Here is a 22,724-nt window from a genome sequence, read left to right as displayed (position 1 = left end):
TACACCACCAAAATTTCAGCAGTCTGGCAGTGGCAGGAGTGTGGCCTGCAAGGGGTCCAGTGGTAGAAAGAGGCAGCCGGATACACACACACGGCCAAAGTTGCCCACCCCTTGTCTAGAGTCATAATCTAATTGGCTGAAGATGGCATTTTGATGCTATTGCTTCTCTCTCTTTTCCAGGGTAAAAGTAAGAGCTGCCCCCTCCCCCCGCAAAAAAACATGGAAAATGCTAGATTTTAGTGTACCTTCAATTGGGCAGCAGCATGTCCACCCAGCAACAGAAGATAGCAGGTAAGACAGAAGTTTGTGCTCTGCCTAACTCAGCTCTTATTTTCTGTGGGGAAAGACTTTAAGTTGGGTTTGTAGGTCTCACTTGCTTGCACACTGCCCTGCCACTATCATGCACATACAGTCAATTCACCCCATAGTGGACATTGTGAGGACTGTGGCCGAGAGCAGCTTATGCCAGCCCTGTGATGCATTCCATTGTTCATACCGAAGAATAAAGGTAGGGCCGTGTCTCATTTGGGTTTCCACCCCCACTCCACAAAAAAATACAAAAAACACCCCTCTGATTGCAGCAAAGGTCAAACTACTTAAATTCCACCACCACCGCCCAGCCTCCCTCCCACCATACACTCAGTCCTCAGACCCCCTTGTGCTCCACTGAATCACATGCTGACAGGTTGCACATTCAATGTTTTAAAATATATCTTCAAAATCCACACAAGCTTAGGAGTTAGAAAGGGCATAAACTCATGCGTTTCCTAGCTATCATTTCAGGGGAGATGCACTGGTGTGCTTCCCAGTCGCAGCTTTGACAAAATCCTGGATTCATCCATTGCTGTAATTTCCGCTGCAGGGGAGATCCCAAAATGGAACCTGGGCAGTGTTTGTGAGTCTATCAACTAGAAATCTACAGGGATATCTTGCATATATTGACCTATAAGAACATGCACAATTTTGACCTTGTTAATCAGAGCTCTGAAAAGGGAAGCAGCAGAAGAATTATTTGTGCTCATTTGTGTGGTGTAGCTACCTAGATTTCCTGCTTCCTAGACTAAAATAATAAGCCACTTTAAGGATGAACATTTCACGCCCTCTTGTGACTTCCTAAGTTGGTCCAGGTGGTGAAATTTAGTGTGAAAATACAAATCCCACACTCTCCCACTTCCTCCTAATGCCAGATCCAAATGCATCCCTGTGTTCCTTATATTTCTTTTTTTTAAATCCCGTAACGTGCAATCCAAGCCCCACAGAAAGCTGGCTGAGGGGCCCAAGGAAGTTGTGTTGGCAGGGCATGCTCTCACCAGTTCCACGGCTCTATGCTGACTGTAGGGTAAACAGTAGAGCATGTGAAAACAGCCAATCAGAAGGGTGAACACAACATAATGATTCATGACATCATGATCCTTTGCATGATGTCATACTACACTTCCCAAGATGCACTTTGTTGATAACACATGAGCAGCAATCTGTATTGTTGCTCATACAAAACCTGTGTAGTTTGTGGGCAGGGCCAATGTGCAGTCTTCCTGCCACACATTGTCTAGGGTTTTTTTTTTCTCCTGCCAGCTTCCTCCTGCCTTCATAGTATAAATGTTAGACTTGCATATGAGCATTTTGAACAATAATTCAGTCAGCAATCTGAACTCGCCCCATCTCTTTTCAGGAACTTCTTTATAAGTGCCAAATGTACATTTATAAATATATAACTGCCTTTAAAAAAAAATCAATGCTTGAAAAAAACCTGCTCCAATGATGGGGTGAGATGGTTCTTGACATCATAAGCATCGAACAATCAGTTCTATGCACAGCAGAAGTTCTGCCATAATCTCACAGAACCAGCCCCCCCCCCCCCCGAGCTAAGTCGTGGTGAGGAAATTGCACAGAATGAGGTAAGTATGTTCCCAATGTGACCCCACTGCTCCAACAATGTTATATCTGTACACATCCATGACTTGATGAAAATGCTGCATATTCTGTTAAGAGATCCCTTCTCCCCTGCCCAGAACTGCAGTTCCCAAAATGTCCTAGGAAGAGGAAATGACTAGTAAACCAAGACTAGTCTGAGGAATACATATGCCCTATGAATTTGTTCTCTGAATATTTATCTTTGTCACAAGATCAGATGGTCTTATTCCTTGGCTTTGCTTAAAGGAATGGCAATGGTTGTGGGGGAAGGATAATGGAAGAGCTTTTTAAAAAGTCAGAGAAACAGGAAACAGGAGAAACAGGAAAGGAATGAAAATGCCATATAGCCAAAGATCAAAAGATGCTCTGTCATAAAACTGTAGAGGATTTGACATTTGAAATGTCAGACAGCCATTTTTTTCCTTTGCCAGCAGATTTTAATGCTCCAATAAAGAATTTATTTGCTTAGTATACTGTTCTTTAATGAGCAGTTGCCTTCTGAAATTTTAGTAATTCTTTCTCTTTACAGAAGGAGCTCCTAAAAGTCAAAAGGAAAGTGAAATATATATTTTAAACACTGGTTTAAGGCCAGTTTATATGATTGGGGCCTTAACAAAATGATCCATAACTGCATGTCCCAAACCCCATTTTATCCTTTGTGTAAGCAGAGCCTTTCTTATGGTAGCACCACACCTGTTGAACCCTTTTCCTATGGAATCTCACCTGGCCTATCCTGTTTTAGGTTCTTGAGGATAGGTCAAGATCTTTTTACTTCCTCAAGCTGATTCTCTGAGACTTTGTGCTGCTGTATTTTCAGTTTTTGTGGTTTCGAATGTGGGGAGTGTTTTTATTCATTTACAACATGTATATGCCGCTCCACATCTAAACAGATTCTGGAGCAGTGAACAACAAGAGATAAAATGAACAAAAGTATGAAAGAAGAAACATGAAAGAGGTCTTCAAAACTATGCATGGTGTGGAGAATGTGGATAGGGAGACATTTTTCTCCCTCTCTCAAAATCCTAGAACCTGGGGTCATCCTATGAAGCTGATTGGTGGGAGATTCAGGACAGATAAAAGGAGGTACTTCTTCACACCATGCATAGTTAAACTATGGAATTTGCTACCACAGGATGTAGTGATGGCCACCAATTTGGATGGCTTTAGCAGGGGGTTGGACAAATTCCTGGAGGAAAAGGCTACCCATGGCTACTAGTCCTGATGGCTATGTGCTACCTCCAGTACCAGAGGTAGTATGCGTATGTACACCAGTTGCTGGGGAACACGGGCGGGAGGGTGCTGTTGTGCTCATGCCCTGCTTGTGGGTTCCTGGCCGACAGCTGGTTGGCCAGTGTGTGAACAGAATGCTGGACTAGATGGAGCCTTGGTGTGATCCAGCAGGACTCTTCTTATGTTCTTATGATATTAAGATTATTCTTGTTTCTTTTTTTTAGGGAGTGCCAATAAAACCGAGGCTGATTAACCAAGGAAGGCTTCTAGATTTTTTTTTTAAGTAACCCTTTATTCTACTTTGCCTTCATTGCAAACATCACCTTGAGACTAGGCAGGTAGGATATAAATAAAAAAAGCACAATCCATAAATAAAATGTGTTTACATAGCCAATGAGCTAGGAATACCACCATAGACATATCACATTTATTTATGTGACGCAGCCTTGTAAACCACCCAGAGAGCTTTGGCTATTGGGCACCACAGAAATGGGATAAATGAAGTGAAATGAATAGCTTCATTTTCCTGTCAGGGATATGGTCAGGAATAGCATAATTTTCTGGCCAGGGGAAGGGAGAGGCACTAGAAGTGGCATGTCTATTGCCCATGAGCATTTTGCAAGCACTCCTCTGGAGCCCATACAAAAGACTCATCTTTGTGAGTGCTCTCACAGAACACGGGCAAAAGATTGACCTCCTTTGAAGGTGAGCACAGATATCCTTGTGTCTCCTGAGTTCATATCACTACCAGTCCTGACACAGCGGCCTCCGGAAGTATGTGGGGTAGGTGGCAGATTCACAACCAGGTTTCTCCAGGATCCCATGGAAGTGCCTGTTGTGGGCAGCCTCTCCCCCAAATTTCCTTGCCCCAGCCAGGGCTGGCATCAAGGGGAGGCATGGCTGAGCACCTGCCAAGAGCCCACACCCCAGCTGGGGCCCAGTGACAAGAACCCCCTGGAGATGCCACTACTCTTCACTGTTGACACCAGCTTGTTCACCTGCCTCTCGCTCTGGTCCAGACAACAGTGGTGGTGGTGGTGAGGACCAGCAGCAGATGCCATGGCCTACCTGCTCACTGCCTGTCAAGCAAGCAAGCAAGCCATAGCAATGATGAAAAAGCAGAGAAGGACCAAGAGCAGCTGGTGACAATGGTGATGAGAAGGTAGCTCATTGGCCTGCTCTAGACTGAGTCTTGGCTGTTTATACGCAAGTACAGGGAGCGATGCAATAGATAGGGATGGCGGAGAATTTCTCCCCGAAACCTCGGGGGGCCGAGCGCCAACGTGTTCGGCCCCCCGAACAAGTTTCGGGGAGAAATTCTCCACACACACCCCACCTCTGCACCCCCCCCCCCGGGACGGGACTTACCTTTGGCGAATGTCCCTCCCGGCGGCAGGTCCGGCCGGCGGTTCGGCGGGTGTTCGTCTGGGGCGGGAGTGGCAGCCAGTCTTTCAACCGGCTGCCACCGCCGCCATTCCAACAAAAGAAAAAAACAAACAAACGCCCCGTGATAGGCTACGTGACGATTAACGTAGCCTATCACGGCTAGATTTGCAAAGTCAGCCGTGATAGGCTACGTCAATCGTCGCGTAGCCTATCAGGGGTGACTTTAAAAAAAAAAAAAAGCGCGTACGGATAATGGTGGCCCCCATAGGGAGCCGCCATTCGCGTTCCTTATTTGGTCGCTGTAGTCTGCGTAAAGATTTACGTAGACTACGGCGATCAAATAAGGAACGCGAATGGCGGCTCCCTATGGGGGCCGCCATTAGCATACGCGCTTTTTTTTGTTTGTTTAAAGTCACCCGTGATAGGCTACGTGACGATTAACGTAGCCTGTCATGGCTGACTTTGCAGATCTAGCCATGATAGGCTACGTTAATCGTCACGTAGCCTATCACGGGGGCGTTGGTTTTGTTTTTTTTAAACTTTCGAGTTCGCGGCCGGGTGAGGCGGGAAGCCTCCTCCCCGGCCTGAATTTCGGGCGGGAAGCCTCCCCCCCCAACCTGAACTTCGCGGGGGGAGCAGCGAAGCGCCTCCCCCCACCGCGAACAAGATTCGGCGAAAGGTAAGGGACTTTCGTCCACCCCTACGCCGCCGCCATTCCAATCAAAGAAAAAAAAAACGCCCCCGTGATAGGCTACGTGACGATTAACATAGCCTATCACGGCTAGATTTGCAAAGTCAGCCGTGATAGGCTACGTAAATCGTCACGTAGCCTATCACGGGTGACTTTAAAAAAAAAAAAAGTGCGTACGCAAATGGCGGCCCCCATAGGGAGCCGCTATTCCCGTTCCTTATTTGGTCGCTGTAGTCTACGTAAAGATTTACATAGACTACAGCGACCAAATAAGGAACGCGAATGGCGGCTCCCTATGGGGGCCGCCATTTGCGTACGCGCTTTTTTTTTTTTTAAGTCACCCGTGATAGGCTACGTGACGATTACCGTAGCCTATCACGGCTGACTTTGCAGATCTAGCCGTGATAGGCTACGTTAATCGTCACGTAGCCTATCACGGGGGCGTTTTTTTTAAAAAAAACTTTTGAGTTCGCGGCCGGGCGAGGCGCCTCCTCCCCGGCCTGAATTTCGGCCGGGCGAGGCGGGAAGCCTCCCCCCCCCAGCCTGAACTTCGCGGGGGGAGCAGCGAAGCGCCTCCCCCCCACCGCGAACAAGCTTCGAGGACAGGTAAGTGACTTTCGTCCACCCCTAGCAATAGAGCAGTCAAGTTGGTAAGCAAATGGTCACGCACACAGGTGTCAATCCAAGGAGGTTTAAGCTAAGGCAGGAGTGGTCAAAATCCAGGCAGAGGTCAGACATAGTAAATCAGTCAGGTATGCTACGCAGTCCAGAAGATCAGGAAACAGCATCAGTCACAAAGCACAATTCAGGAGCACGGCACATGGCAGAGGCTGGATGGACCAAGCTGTTCCAACCTTGGCTGGCTTTCCAGTGAAGGCTTTTAAGCCCAACACCAGCCAGACCCCACCCAGAGCTCAGCTGCAGTAATCAGAGCTCCCGTTCCAGAACCTACTCCTGAGGAGTCCTTTCCTCCTTTGAGGACTTCTTCTGGAGGCAAGCACTCCTTCACACAGGAGCCCTGCTAGCCTGTTGCTTCAGGCGACCATGCTCCCTGGGGTGAGGGGGTGGCTCTGCCTCAGAGGCAGGGTCCCCTTCTCCTGACAGGGATGGCCCTGCAGCCACTGAGAGGGCTCAGGCCCCTGTGGGTCTGGGGGCAGTCCCTGTTCTGGAGTGCCCTGGGCTTCTGGGGCCTCTAGAGCCTCCTTTGAGGACTCCACCAGCTGGGCAGGACACTCAGTGAGGAAGGAGGCCCACTGAGGGTGTCTTGCCCAAGGGACAGCAGAAATCTGGAGCCAGCCCTGGTCAATGCCTGCAAGGAAGTGTGCAGCCATAATTCGTTTGCAAAGAAGAGTTCAAGCGAGACATTCGCACGAAGTTCACGTTCTCTCCATGCATAGACCACTGGGGCCCATTGAGGGTGTTTCGCCAAGGGTCCTCTGAAACCTGGAGCCAGCTCTGCCCCCTGCCCTGTTCAGAGGGCTGATTTCACTCCCCTCACCACCCCATGGGAACTGCAGAAAGGATAATTCCGGTAATTGCCATCTCAGTCCTAGCAGGACCTCGATTAACAAGGAAACGTGCCCTGAAAAGAAATAACTTCACACCTACAAAGGGGTGAGATGAGCACATATCTTTTCAGGGTATTAACCCCTTTTCCTCATAAATTGAGCAAGTTCCAGAGCGCTTGGAGAGCAGAGCCTTCGAGAATACCTCCTCACCTGTAAGTCACTCCAAAGCCTGCTGTTCTATCCTGATAATGCTACTAGCTTCAGCAATGCCCCTGACTGCTTCAAAGGATCCGACGACCACTGGAAATCTCACAGAGGTTAATCCCAGCCCCCTCCCGTTGCATTCCCTCCATCTTCCTGTCTCCACCGCCTCCAGCAGCCGCAAATAAAACACCTTTTATTGCCTCGATCGGTGACTCTCTGTCCCCGTCTTCCAGCATATTTCAAGCTTCTAGCACTTTACTGCTTATCCATTTTACAAGATGCTGCCTACTGTAATTTCAGTCATTTCCGTATTTCAAAGTAACAGATCAACATTTCAAACATATATCACAACGAATAAAATTCTAACGGGCTGCAGATTTATTTATTTTTTTAACCTCAGCTGGAATTGAGTATTGAGCACTCCAGTGTGTCAACCCAAGGGGCAAATTTAGACCCAGCAGTTCAAACAGCATTTAAAAGATTCCATTTGGGTCAAAAAAAATTGTTTTTCTTAAGAACAGAGGAACTGAGCTTAATTTTGCTAGTGTGATACAAGTGTGTGCGTACATATGTATCCTTGCTATCAAGATCAACAATGGTCTCAGAGTCCCAGGACATCTAGGGCTTAAAAGGTTAAAAGCAGCACTTTGTATTTAGCCCAGAAATGAATTGGCAACTAGTACAGAGGATACAATATCAGAGTAAAGATGTGTGGGTTTGAGTTACACAAGTGTAAGCCGAGATTTCCCCAGTTAAAATCTTGCCTTTTTGGGAGGCACCATAGATCAGTGCTTTGCATGCAGAAAGCCGCAAATCCAATGCTGTCGCTCAGGAGTGTCAAACCTCCTTCAGCCCAAGAGCCGAATACAGTTTCGGACAAGCCCTCAGAGGCCGCATTCCACTGGTGGAAGGGGCCAAGACAAAAGGGGTGGGGTCGAAATACAAAAAAATAGCAGCATGTTGCAGCTTAAAGCTCTCACAGCCAGGAACTCTGCCTTAGGAGAGACACTCCAACCTTTTAGAATGGGGAAAAAAACTGTGCAAACACCAGGAATCCACCAAACAATCCATGGTTAGGGGAAAGGGGCATGGCCACCTGGGGAACCCTGGCAGGTTAGATTAGGAACCCAAGCAGGCCACATTTGGCTCGCAGGCCTGAGGTCCTGCACCTCGTCCTAACGGCATAGAATCATAGGGTTGGAAGAGGCCTACAAGACCATCAGGTCCAACCCCCTGCTCAGTTCAGGAAGGCTGATTCCCAGGTGGTCTCCCAAGGAAGCTGACCCTGCTTAGCTTCCAAGATCAGGCGAGGTCAGGCTCATCCAGGCCTTTGCTCGGTGTCTTTAGCGGTAGCTTATCACAAGTCCTTACCTTTGGTAAATACTTTTGGCTCTGGGGCAGGCATGTCTTTGCCCCATGGGAAGAGGGGAGGCACATGACACAGCCATGTGGATGGCATCAGCTCCATCTGCTGCTTTGAAATTGGCAGTCCTTTAAAACCAGCTCTGCACATTCAAGACCCCTGCGCCCCTTGACTGCAGAGGGGGCAATTTGAATGCTTGGAAATGCAAAAAGGGATGTTTTGAGGGAAGCCTCCTGGCCCCTGCCCTCACCTGGACCCGACGGGGCCACTCATAAAGAGCCACCTGCCGGAGTGGCTGCACCTGCACACAAGGGGCCACCACTGCAGGGGCCAAACCTGAGAAGGAGCCACCTCTGCAGCGGCAGCCCAGCAGGCACAGGCTATTGCCACGGGAGCCAGGGAGCGAGCCAAGGTGGGTGAGGACAGCGGCCCGCAGGAAGACACAGAGTCGCAGCCAGGTGATGGTGATGCACCCCTCTGACAGGAAGAATCCTGATGTCTCGTGAGAGTTGGGGAGATGGGGGGATGGAATGTTTCCACGGCCATTCTGGCACTCTTTAAAACGTGCATTTTTCAAAAAATAAACATTTTCACCCTTTGGTCCCTGTGGCGGGGAAGTGCACACTTTTGAAAAAGGCACATGGAAATGCACACTTGTCCGGTTCGAAGAAAAAGGAAAACAAACTGCAAACAAGAATGGGAGCAAGATGAACCAAGCTAGGAAGAGTTGGTTGAACTCAAGCATCCCTGGTTCTCTCATCTGAGGAGAAGGAGGAGGAAGAGGGTGGTCTAAAACCCCTCCCCTCCTGACCTGACCTGAGTCCACAGGCAGGGAAAAGGGTGAGAGATCATCAGGCCTGAGTAAAGCCTAGTCGTAAGGGTGGCAACATACACAAATGCTAAAAATTGTCATTGCCCATCTTGCTGTTCCTTGAACTTCTGTGTAGACAAATGTGTGGCCGCAGCCACAGCCCAGCTCATACCTGGAGACTTTTTTAGTTAGTGGAAACTGACAAATAGCCTGTGCTCACATGATGAGTCCGGAGACTCCAGTGCCATCTCCTCGTGCAAGAAAAAGGTGATCTGAACAGCCAGGTGGAGTTATTGCCTCGTCTGAGCCAAAGCTACCCATCTATCACCTTTCGGGACGGTATCGCCACCACCATGCTGGGCAGATTAACATTCCAAGCCCTCGCATTTCACCATCAGGCTTTTAAAGCACATGGGCTTAAGAAAGTTTATTAAGCTATCCGGTACAGGCAGACAGTGAGCTGAATGCCTTTGGCAAGCCTAGTGGAAGATTCGTTCTTTTTTTAAAAAAAAAAATAAGAAGTTGCACGGATACAACATAGCAGAGGGAGTCGGCATGATCCACTAAAGCAGGGTTGGGTAACATCCAGCCCTTGGGGTGCCTGTGGCCCCCACTGCCATCCATCATGACCCCCAAATTATTAAAAAAAATGGTATCAAAGGGCTTAACTTTAGCTTGGAAACAGGCTAAATTTAACCCTTGTCGTGGTCTACAGCACTACTGAGTGGATTGTGGCTGAATTTCTGTGCGAACTGGCATTTTGTTTATTTTGTTTATTTGGTGCGGGTGGGGGCATGCTCATGGACTGTGTGGTGCCCAGTGGAGTGGGGCCCACGATGGGAGTGGTCCTGGAGGTCAAATGGCCCCCGGATCTCCCGCAGTTGACCACCTCTGCTCTAGAGCAGAGATGGGAAACCAGAATTGGATGGGGGCTGGATTACCCCCCACCAAGCCCTCCATGAGCCTCAGGATATCAGGGGGTGCAGCTACGCCCCCTGACATAATTCGTTCTCCAGCCAAAGCATCACCTGGAGCTCCTCCAGGCGGCACTTCAGCTGGGGAGCCAGAGTTGCTGCGCCCCGCCCTGGTGCTCCTCCATCCAGCGCCTCAGGTGGGGAAGGTTCACCTGCCCCACGTCTTCCCCCATTGGGGAGGATGCAGAGCGGCAGAAGGAGAGCCAACTCAGTCTCCTTTGCTCCTCCGTCACCTTCCGATGGAGGGGACTGCGCGAAAGGGACTGGGCCAGCCGGGCTTCACCCCTCCAGGGCTTTCCCTAGCTGGGGAACGCCCAGGCATAGTGAAACAGTGCTCCCAGCTTCAGCGCACATGTGTTTTTGCCACCCAGGGAAAGCCGCCATGCACCAAAGCCTCCCCACCGAGGTGCTGGGTAAGAACATAAGCAGAGCCCTGCTGGATCAGACCAAGGGTCCATCTAGTCCAGCATTCTGTTCACACAGTGTTCAACTGGCTGCTGACCAGGAACACACAAGCAGGACATGACCGTAACAGCACCCTCCCACCCATGTTCCCCAGGGTAGACGAGTCCAGCTTTGATGCATGTAGGCAGGACATAGGATGGGAAAAGCAAATAATGTACTGCACACCATCCCAGTTGGACTTCAAGTGACGCCTCTGTCTGTACCATCCTCCTTTTTCCAGACTTTCGTGATAGCACGCTTGCTGAATCCCCTGGATCTGCCATCCCTCAGGATGCAGGTTCAAGACCCACTGTTGGTCAAAGTCCAGATGGTCTCTCATCCCAAAAGGAAGTCACGCTGTGTCGGTTTGGGAGAGACGGTATCAATTAACGCCAAGCTGAAATTGTCTGAAAGTAAGGGTGCAATCATATGCGTGTTTAGACAGAAGAAAGCCCTACAAATCCCAGCCTTTCCCAGCCAGAGTGGCTCACTTGGGAATGCTGGGAGTTGTAGGGCTTCCTTTTGTCTAAACATGCATAGGATTACACCCTGTCTCATTCTCAGGCTCCTATCAAATGCTTGGGGAATTTCACACCCATTGGAAAATATCTGATAGAACGCTCCCATTTCATTTCACCGCCCACAAATAGGTTGGAGTATTATCAAGCACAACTGTGGATCCATCCCAATATTTTGGAGCAACAAACATGGCACCTACAATTTCCAGTCCTTCTCTCTTAATCCATTGATTCTTTCATCCACCGGTATGAATTAACAATAGAGTTTCATTCAGTATTAATCGAGCTTAAATTTCTCCAGTAAAATTTCTTTCCTTCCCCCCTGCCACCCCACCCCACAGGCTCTCAAAGTGTTGGAGATTTTCAACTGCCCCCAGAGTATATTCAGCAAAACCCCTCTCCACTTTTGCTGCCTGGAAACAGGGTGGAGAATTCCAAGGGGCCATTTTCTCTCAGCCCTACGTCAAGATGCTTTCAATAGCAGTCTTCTCCAAACTACTACTTTGTTTCCTAATTGCTAAAAAATAACTTTACTTTTCCCAGTATATATAGCACCTGACCTCTGCTCTAAGCCACAACTAGAAGCTTTACTTGGGAGAAAGTGGCAAAACAAGACTTTCCTCCACTGTTGGCAGCAAATGAAAGAAAAACGAGTCGTAGAAATGCAAGATGTTGATGATTCCTGGATTCCCTCCTTGGTATAACTCCTTCCTCTGGTCATTCCCTTTCCCCCACCCCTCACCCTTTCTATGTATAAAAATGTCTTTGAGAAACCCTCACACCCACTCCCCCATTAATATTTTGACAAAATTGCAAGAAAGGTCAATGTTTTTCATTAGCACGGGGGAGACGTAATTCCTTTCAACTCACACTGTTTGTTTAAGGCTAGGCTACCCACCCACCTCATTAGCCTCACATAAATCTAACTGACAATTACAATTTTTTCCCCCTCTGCAGAGGAAAGCATATAAAGGATTTGATTCAGGCCAGATCCAGCACCAGAGCCCTTCAGCAGAAATCTGGGCACAGAGCCCCTATAATCACCCAAAGCTGGTGTACTCGCACCAGTGGTAACTTCCTAAGCAAAAAAGAAGAGAGGGGGTCAACCTTCCTTTCAAGACACACATTCCGATTCATGAAAGTCCCAAAATCTGCATTTCCAGGCTCAGAAAATGAATCTTGGCCAGCTTGACTTGTAATGCTCCCCCTCAATACAAGCATTGCGACCCACAAGAATTCTTCTCTGGCTTAGATATGAAGCTGTGTCTTCCTCACTGCCTTTCTCCCTCCTACCCACCTCCAAATCCCCTCCCAAACATCCATGTACCCTTCTTGCTCCAGCAGTGGAGAAAAAGTGGGAGCTTTCTCCCCACCACCACCACCACCACCCCTTGACACCATCCATGCTGCTATAAGCCAAGAAGCTCACTGGGTGACTTTGAGCAAGTCACTATATCTCAGCTTAAGCTACCTTACAGGGTTGTTGTGATGATAAGATGCGGAGAGGGAACCACAGTCAACAAAAGGTGGGATAAAAATATATTAGATGTATATTTATAGATACATATTAACATGTATTAGATTATTTATTTAATGATATTTATTTATTGCATTTATGTATAAGATCGTAGCTGGGAAAGACTGAAGGCAAAAGGAGAAGGGGACAGCAGAGGATGAGATGGCTAGATAGCATCACCGATGCAATGAATATGAACTTGAGCACGCTCCGGGAGAGAGCGCAGGACAGGAAGGCCTGGCGTGCTATGGTCCATGGGGTCACGAAGAGTCGGACACGACTGAACGACTGAACAACAAAAATAAGATCGCAATTAAATACTGTCTATTATTACCATATACAGAAGATATTACCTTCCTGGAATGCCTGCTAGAAAAAGAATGCTTTCACTAGACACTGAAAACCTAGAAGGGTTGGCACATGTCTAATTTGTAGTGATAGAGAGTTCCAGATTTACAGGATACTAAAGGCCCTATACTAAAGACTAAAGTATAGTCTTTAGTATACTAAAGTATACTTTAGTATACTAGTATACTTTAGTATACTAGTATACTTTAGTAGTATACTTTAGTATACTAGTATACTTTAGTATACTATAGTCTTTAGTATACTAAAGATACTAAAGACCCCTTCATGGCTTTTATGTCTTCTTATGGTTTTCAGATCTTCTTTGGTGCTAGCAAATAGACCTGGCTTTGCACAGGTGGGAACAGCCCTTTTGCTGATACAGCAAAGGCTGCAAGCAAACGTACGCAGCTGCCCACTCTGTCTGACTGAAGCCACGCCTGCTGGCGCCCTGAGCCGTCGCTCCTTCCATGGTGAAGCCCTAGAGCCCCCGAAGAGAGAGGTCTTCCTATCCCATTACGCTGCGGGGAGGCTGCCCCACAGCATGGGAGAGGGAGCAGGAAAATAACTCTGTCCTTCAGCCTACTAAATAGCCTTTCGTTTGATACAGTGAAGCTTCCAAGCAAACCTGCGCAAGTCTCAGTGTTGGGCACGTTGCAACCACCCGTTCTGAATGCAAACATGCCCAAGCATGGCCCCTGCCAGGTGCCACCCTACAGCCCCTCCATTCCCCTAAAAGGGGCTGCCCAGGTCCGGCCCTACCATTAGGCAGAGTGAAGCAATCGGCTCAGGGGGAAGATGCTGGGAGATGGCAGCAAGGTGTCGGAGGAGAGACCAGTGTGCCATGTGATCTACTCTGTGCCTCCTAAGTTAGCCTGCTGCCTTCAGGTACAGTGGAAGATGCTGTCCCATCACCAGTGTTGGGACAGAATCATCCACCAGTCCAGTCAGCTTTTGTACATGGAATGGGAGGAGGTGCCTTTCTGTCCTTTGCCTCAAGCAGCAAATGGTCTTGGGCCGCCCCTGGGGCAGCCCAACAGCAGGGTGGAGGGGGAAGGCATATAACTCTGTCTCTTGGCCTACTGGTCTACCCTGGCTTCAAACTGTCTGGACTGCAAAGCGAAGTGCTGGTTAGGAAAGTCCAGTAGCTGAAGACGTTATTGCACACTTCAACCACATGGCCACATTTAAATTAACTGAAATTAATTAATGTGTTTTTGAAACAAAATAACCCTGAGGTGCACATACCTAGGGTCCCCTTACTATGCTTGTCATGTTCCCGGTGTCTAGGTTTCACAGTCCTAGTGCTATGGCAGTGACAAACAGACACACACCCCATTATTGTTATATACCACTGCTTCATTTAAGTAGTTTACTGTTTTCTTGGTGTTTTCTTTATGGGGGCGGGGCGGGGTGGGGGGAGTTGTGAACCACATCGTAGTTGGGGGGTTTTTCATCATGTACAGATGGGATATAAATTCCTGCCAGGAACTGGATCGTCCTTCCCCTTCACAATCAACACCACAAAGAGACAAAGCTTCAGGCTAATATGACATTATTTTGCTAGAGACTAGCCCTTCTACAAATGCACATTCAAGGAAGCTCTCAGACTGCCTCAAGCCCTAAACAACTGATCTGTAATCTCTAATCAAGGAAGTTAAACTAGGGATGGACGAAAGTCCCTTACCTGTTCTCGAAGCTTGCTTCGCGGTGGGGGGGAGGTGCTTCAGTTCTCCCCCCGAAGTTCAGGCGAGGGGGGGGAGGCGCCCCGCCTCGCCCGGCCGAAATTCAGGCCAGGGGGGGAGGTGCCCCATCCCTCGCCGGCGAAATTCAGGCCGGGTAGGAGCGCCCCATCTACCCGGCCGCGAAAAAAAAAGTAAAACACACACACACACACACACCCGTGACAGGCTACGTAACAATTTATGTAGCCTATCACGGCTAGATTTCCAAAGTCAGCCGTGATAGGCTATGTAAATCATCACATAGCCTATCACGGGTGACTTTGAAAAAAAAAAAAAGCGCGTACGCAAATGGCAGCTCCCATGGGGACCGCCATTTGCGTTCCTTATTTTGGCACGTCTAGTCTACATTAAGATTTACGTAGACTATGGCGAAAATAAGGGAACGCTATTTGCGTTGCCCTTATTTTCACCGTAGTCTACGTAAATCTTTACGTAGACTAGACATGCCAAAATAAGGAACGCAAATGGCGGCGCCCCATGGGCGCCGCCATTTGCATACGCTTTTTTTTTTTTTCCAAAGTCACCCGCGATAGGCTACGTGACGATTTACGTAGCCTATCATGGCTGACTTTGGAAATCTAGCCGTGATAGGCTACATAAATTGTTACGTAGCCTATCATGGGTGTGTGCTGTTGTTTTTTACTTTACTTTTTTTTTTTGCAATGGCGGCGGCAGCAGCCGGTCAGGAGACCGGCTGCCGCCCCTGCCCCCGCCGAACCGCCGCCGGGACCTGCCGCCGAGAGGGACATTCGCCGAAGTTAAGTCCCATCCCGGGGGGGGCGGGGGGCCGGCGGAGAATTTCCCCAACACTTTCGGGGGACCGAATGCATCGGTGCTCGGCCTCCCGAAGATTCATGGAGAAATTCTCCGCCAACCCTAAGATAAACTGGGAGGTAGTGAAGTTGCCGACAGTTTGCCCTGAACTTCATGGCCAGACCTGCTTCGCAATGACGCCCTTCCCTTGGGGTGGCTCCCTCCTACTTCCAAGAGTGGCTATCCTGGCGGAGTGTCTGAGCCCTGCCCCTAACTTTTCCCCCTTTGCTTTGCTGCGTGCCTCAGTGTCTTTCAAGTCACATCTCTCTTCTTCCTCCTGCTCAGTTCTTATGCTGGAGGGAGGGGGCAGCAACTCAGCCTGGGCCATCTGTTTGTCCAGGCCTTCAGAGGAATCTCTCTCAGCATCTTGGCTCGCTTGGGAGCGTCCTTCCCCCGGCCCCTGATCTTGCTGTTCTAATTCTGATTCAGAATCAGAGCTGTCAGACATCTCAAGGGGCTTGGACTCATTCCTGACAATGCCTTAAATAAGTAAACGTTAGCAAGGCACATGAATGGGAATGGATTTAACCAGAGATGATAAATAGGTACAGACAGACAGAGAGACAGACAATCAACTTTCCCCAAACTCCCATCAACCTCATCCTTCATGGCCAATGGTCAGGATTTCTGGGAACTGTAATCCTAAACATCTGGAGGGAACTAGGCTGGAAAAAGCTAATATAAATATAGATATATGGATATGTATTGTTAGCGTTGTAACAAAAAATTCTCTTTTTTTACCATTCTCATTGTATTTGATAAAAAAAAGAAATTGCTTTTGAAAAGAAATTCAAAGCAGAAGAAAATTTCAGAGAAATTCTCATGGGTTGGGTTCAGGGTTTTTGTGCTTACCCTACTTATGAGGTGGCTGAGGAGTGTGCACAAGTATCCTGTCTTTCATTATACAATCAGCTTTCCAGCAGCCTGTGTCCTCCTCAGCTTCCCACATTTCAATTAAAGCCCAGGGAAAGACATCATGAGGTAATTCCTCCCATAGGGCTTTTCTGGATCTGGAAGTGCAGGCAGCCTGGGAGGCTGCAGAACAATTGAGAGATATTAATAGAAAGAAAAAACATTCACTGAACTATTGGCCACTGCCAAATTTTCTCCACCATTTTTGTGGTGACCCCTTCCCCCCCACCACCCACACGCACACACAGTGCCCTTGAATGACACTAGGTATGAGGCACAGTGAACAATGCAAAATGGTGACCAGCCTGCCAACACATTTGCTGCACAAAAACAAAAACCCTGAGGGGGAAAAAACAAAGACTGTACCACGGCTACCAGTGAGCCCCAGCTCTCAGAAACTGAGAATTTCTTCTTCCCCTGAAGAAACTTGGTGAAATTGTCCCCCCCAATTTCTCTGCCCACAAATAGTGTGGAGAATTTTAAGGTGCCATTTGCTCACAGCTCTATATATTATATGTCTGTTGATTTTCACAGGACCAGGTTTATAATATACAAGATCCCCCCACCGCTCCCACCACCTTCCCTAGATTTGGGCACTTCAGAGCTGTTTAATCAAGTTGGGGTTTTCGAGAGTTCGCCGGGGACGGTGCCAGCTGTGTGTGTTACTCATTCCAAAAGGCATATGTTACTCATGAAGATCTGGAAGCAGCTTACAGGAGTCATGTTGTGTCTGAAAAATATAATGTGGGAAGCAGCCCTGGAGGCAAATGTATCAGAGGAGGAAAACACCTACAACTTCTGCTGTGTCTGCCACTGTGGATCTTTGGAGCTGCTTTAGAGCAACCCTGCCCTGGTCCCTGCAGAAATCTCCCTGCGCAGGGTCAGCCAAAACATCCTGGACACCAGCAAAGAATCTTACTATAGGAAAAAATATCCTGTCTCCATACAGCCATAAGTAAGTGTGTAGATAGGGATGGGCCAGTCTATTTCCAGACTGCGCCATTTTCTAATGTATTCAGCCATAAGTCTGCTCTGTCCTATTCCTGCATCCATCTGCGCATTTTTGTTTAAATCCACAGGAACATTTGTATTTAAATATGTACTTCGGATGTGCTTTCTCTCAAAATATTCATTTCTAGAAGTACTTTTATTGTATGTTGTTGCTGTTGTTGTTATTATTATTGAACGAAGAACTATCAGGCATTCAAAAGCGCAGAGGCCAGTGAATAACTAAGGGTGCAATCCTGTACACACTTACCTGGAAGTAGAGATGGGGGAGAATTCTTGCTTGGTCTGCATTTTTAAGCAAACCATTTTCCGGTACTAATATGTTGATTAGAACATATTGGTTATCCTTCAAATTTTGCACGTGCCCAAATGTTGTGATACAGTTCTCAGATCAAGAATTGCATATAAAAATGCATTTTTTAAGGAAAGTGGCACATAAAAATGTGGATGATGGGGAGAATGGTGCACAAAAATGCATATATGAGGGAAAGTTGCATGCAAATACGATTACGCTAGGGAAAGTTGCATATAAAGATAAATGTGCATTTTCATACATTTTTTTAATTGCAGACTGATACAGAAATTGGAGGGAATGAACTTGTGTTTATACATGAAAAACTGACGTGGATCAGATATACACTGATTTGTCCATCCCTAACTGACAGTAAGTCCAATTTAACGTAATGGGACTTACTTCTGAGTAGACATGCGTAGGATTAGAGTGGTGTCTTGAACATCAAGCAGCCTTTGAGTCTATCTGCATCTACTTCTGGCCCACCTCTTTGGAGGGACAAGCCTGAACTATGATCAACTGCCAGGGACCAGAAGATCTTATCGTGCATTTATTTGTTTATTCATTTATTTATTTATTTATTTATTTATATACTGCCCGATAGCCAGGGCTCTCTGGGTGGTTCACAAAAATTAAAACCACAAAGCGCAGCATAAAACAGTATAAAATATGAAAGCTTAAGACCACAATATAACAGTACATCCAGAATAAAACCTAGCAGCAATGCAGAGTTTTAAAATACAGATTTAAAGCACCAAAGCTAAAAGACTAGGAAGCTAAAATGCTAAAATACTGGGAGAATAAAAAGGTCTTCACCTGGCGCTGGAAGGAGAACAACGTAGGCGCCAGGCAAACCTCTCTAGGGAGCTCATTCCGCAGCTGGGGTGCCACAGCAGAAAAGGTCTTCTTCCTGGTAGCCACCTGCCTCACTTACTTTGGCGGCGGCTCAGGGAGAAGGACCACTGAGGATGATCTTAGAGTCTGGGCAGGCACATGTTCCTATCATCATTTTAGCTTTGTGTGAATTTTAATTGTAAGCTATTTTGGGAGCCATGTCTGCACCTACAATCTTGGCTGGAAAGTGGGGCATAAGAGGCAGGCAGGCAGGCAGGCAGGTGGAAGAAAGGAAGGAAGGAAGGAAGGAAGGAAGGAAGGAAGGAAGGAAGGAAGGAAGGAAGGAAGGCAGGCAGGCAGGCAGGCAGGCAGGCAGGCAGGCTGGCCAGCCGGCCTAAGGTAATTGTACAGAATAAAGGAACATAGCAGAATCTGAGCCCTATTCAGAAGTGAGCAGAGGATAGGGATACACTGTTTAAATCCCATCCCTGACATCACACACTCCATGTAGTCCTAGCCCAGGTAACCCCAGCATCCAGTGCAGATGTCTGCACCAAGATGGCATCAAAATAGGCAGCAAGCGGGCACTGGTGCTGTCAAGCCAGGACTTTTTGATTAGCAGGGACAATGATGTCATCTGCGACAGACACACACACACGCACACACCCTCAGGCTCCCCCGTTTCCTCTGAGTCACAGCTGCCTACATTTTTGGCCTCTTCTCGGGGGCGTGGCTATGGCGACTGTCATGATGAGTGCCTGCACTTCAAAATTCAGCACTACACCACAGCAAGTGAGCCTCCCTGGGGAAAACATTCCACGAAGGGTGAGCCACCACCAGAACTTTGATGGTCTAGGAGAAACACGTCTGTTGAAGATCTTCAGCTATGGTCAGGCAAGAGTGGAGGCAAGGGGTCTTTCTGTGTGGAGACAAGCAGTCTTTCAGATAAACTGGTCCCAAGCAGTGAAGTACTTTAAAAGTCAAAGACGATGCCCACACAGCTCCAGGACTGTCTGAGCACCTGTCATTTGACTGCATCTATTACTCTGTTTTCCTGGTCAGCTGCCCAGCAGCAGCTTTAAGACACCTCCACTGGTCTCCAAGTGGTACAAATGTTATATTTTGTGTCTTTGAAGGATTTCCACAGCTCTCTGAGCCTCTTTGGCTTTGACCCTGTCCCATTTCATCTTGAACTACGCTCTCCAGTGCGAGTTCATCTCAGTCACAAATCTTAATCCCTATTTTATTGTTTTATAGATGTCCGCCACGATTCTCAGGGAAGGGAAAAAAAGGCAAATATTCCAAAAGCATTCATCATTAATGGAACCATGTCAGATGTTTAGATATTCCCCACAGCAGAATTACTTGACAACATTTTGCCGTTGGTTGGTTGGTGGGTTGGTCGGTTTGAGCTATCTGCAACTGAAGCAGCTTCTCTCAGAATTTACATTTGCCCTTTGAAGCCCTTGCAAAATTAGGAAGACATATTAGGCCTATCACACTAAGCCGCTTCATTTTAAATTTTATCTCTTTCCCTCCTTCTAAATCTCTCTTTGCAGTTTCCAGCAAAACAGCCAAATTTCATTCCATAGAAGAGGGTCATAGAGACACAAAGGACATTTTGCAAAATGCAAACTCACTCTAAAAAAACCACAGACCTATGATTTAGATGCCCAGTTTTGATTAGTTGTTTTGTTGCAATATTTTGGCTAAGAGAACAATCCTACAGTCTGCGGAGACTGCCCCAGGGATGTAATGGCTAGGTATTTATTTAGTTATTTTAAAGATTAACACTGAGATGTTCAGAAATCCATGCTAAGTATTCAATTCCATGTATCCAGTACTGCTTTCAGAACATGCAATCATGCCCTGTAAACTGTAATTTATTTAATTTTTTATATAACATTTTTCTGTTCACAGAAAGAAACAGGAAGTAATATAGGAATATTTCCTGAGGAATATTCCCATGTGGGCGGGACTGGAACAAATAATTTTGTCCTCCCTGTCAAACTGCATGGTAGCAGTCATCAAATAAATACATTTTTATTCTCAAGTAGCGATCCATACACTAGTTCCCTGTGTTAATCGTCCCCCCTTAAAAAGCAGATTATGTACAACAATTTATGATTGTTAGCAAGCTAACTTGAAAAAAAGGCAGGCTAGTAACCAGGGTTGGCCCAAGCCATTTTGCTAGGAGCCAGCATTAGCCCAAGACATTTTGCCAGGAACCAGGGTTGGCCCAAGACATTTTGCTGCCCGAGGTGTGATGCCCTGTAGCCAGTGTTGAAGTAAGATAAATGAGTATAGCATTGCAGCCTAAATTTCTGAGGGGATGCATCTTGAGTCTAGAATATATTTATTTATTTTAAGTATTTATATACCAGCTTTACAGGGTATCCAGCTCTCTCAAGGAGGTTTACCCACTAAGAGTGCCATAAAATAGATAAATAACTTTACAATATCAATATCCACAATTCAACAATACCACCCCAAACCAAATATATATGTATATGTATATATCAAGATATTTTTAAAATTCCATTTAAAAGCCCAGACCCAATTCAAATTAATCAGATAAAAGCAGATGTCCCAGGTCTTTAAAACCTACTTCAAAAATGCACAAGGATGGGTCTAAGTGAATTTCCCATTGGAGGGAGTGCCAGAGCAATGAGGCCATCACCAAAAACGCCACATCTTCTGTGCCCACCAGCTTGGGGCAGTGAACATCAACAGTGCCCTGTCTTACAGGTCCTTAAGAAATAACAACATTTTAAAAAACAAAACAAAAAAAACACAGTACCTTCTTTCAGGTTTGGGGCTCCGCCTCCGGGACTGAGAAAGCCGTCCCCCTCTTGATACTCCTCTGCTGTCATTACGGCCTCCTGAGGAGACTCCGGCCCAGAGTCCTGCTCGTGGTTGCTCCCCATTCCTGTGAAGAGGCACCGATGTACGGATGGCAGAGATGATGTGGCCGGAGTACGGATTCAGCGGGTCTTCTTGGCGAGGAGACTGCTGATGACCAAGAGTCCTGTCAGAGGCTGGGTACTGTCCAGGCCTACGATAGTTCCTCTCGTAATAATATCCCGGAAGGCAGGGCCTTGTTTGCTCCATCACTCCACCACTGCAGCTTCTCGAACAAGCTGACCAGGGACCCCAGCTACCCCATATCCCTGGGATTCCTGTATTATCTTCTTCAGTGGCGGCACTTTGCTCTTCTATCCTTTGTGGGACCTAAGGATGTTGGAGCAGACAAATTAGCATGGAGGGAATCTGCTATGACATCAATACATCTTTGGATAAAAGCTGTACCGCTCTCATATTAAGATATGCATAAGTAATATATGCATAACTAGGCACTTTGCGGGCACAATTTGTGCAAATTAGGCAAACTGCAGCTGCAATTTGCGTCTCTTGCCATTTTTAGAGGAAAGAATTAAGCCAAAGTGCACAAGCCGTGCATAAAACTCTCTCTCTCCCTGCCAGTTCCAACAGCGGCAAGAAGAACCGGTCCATTGCAGATTCCTCAGGAACGTGATGTCCTTTCTGTCCGTTGAAGATTTCTCCAGCATCCCTATGTGTGCCTTATTTCTCAGCAAGATCAATCTCCCAGAAGCCTAATATTGTTAGGATCAGACATCCGGCAGCCCCTATCGGGTCCCTGACAACACTGAAGGAAGCGTCAGAGAGAATCATCCTGCGTGTGCTCTCAACCATAGCAATGGTGTCCAGGGAAAATTTGGAGAGGAATGACAACACCCATGGCTGGCCACACGGGCAACTTCGGAGGGCTGCATGCAGCTCATGGGCCATAGGTTCCCCACCCCTGGGCTTAGCTAGAGAACCCACCCCTCTTGGTTTGAATTTGAGCATGGCCACCCATTCACCTAGCCCTGAGAGCAACACTGGCAGCGCCCGTCTTCTGTTGATTGGCTCAGTGAGAAGGCAGGACTCAGCCTTGCCTGTTTCTGCATGCAAGGAACCTTGTAAAACTCCATGCAAACTATCATTGCCATATATCTGTGGAATTAAGGCTGCAGTCCTCTGGACATTTAACCTGGGAGTAAGTCAGAGTAATCTCAATGGGCTTTACTTCAAAGAAAATATGCAAAGGATTCACCAGCAAAAGTAAGCATCAAATATTCGAGCTAATGCTAGTACAATACTTAGCCCTGATCTGCTCTTCTGTGTGCAAATACAGAGCTCTTTTCAAGCCTAA

The 22,724-nt window shown here is 47.2% G+C and overlaps 1 protein-coding gene across 1 annotated transcript in view; it reads right to left on the bottom strand.

Moving 5' to 3' along the window:
• Positions 1–21,769, bottom strand: part of THSD4 (thrombospondin type 1 domain containing 4) — a 564,631-nt gene extending 542,862 nt beyond the window's left edge. Inside the window, 1 exon segment of the mRNA XM_084817856.1 lies at positions 21,309–21,769. Coding sequence (XP_084673982.1) covers positions 21,309–21,769 — 461 coding nt within the window.
• Between the last annotated feature and the right edge of the window lie 955 nt (positions 21,770–22,724).

The sequence above is a fragment of the Heloderma suspectum genome, chromosome 11 (genome assembly GCF_057233095.1).
Source record: "Heloderma suspectum isolate Gila_16-S chromosome 11, 16-S_ref, whole genome shotgun sequence".
Classification (NCBI taxonomy): Eukaryota; Metazoa; Chordata; class Lepidosauria; order Squamata; family Helodermatidae; genus Heloderma; species Heloderma suspectum.
The sequence above is the reverse complement of the archived record's forward strand: the minus strand, read 5'-3'. Positions and strand labels throughout refer to the sequence as shown.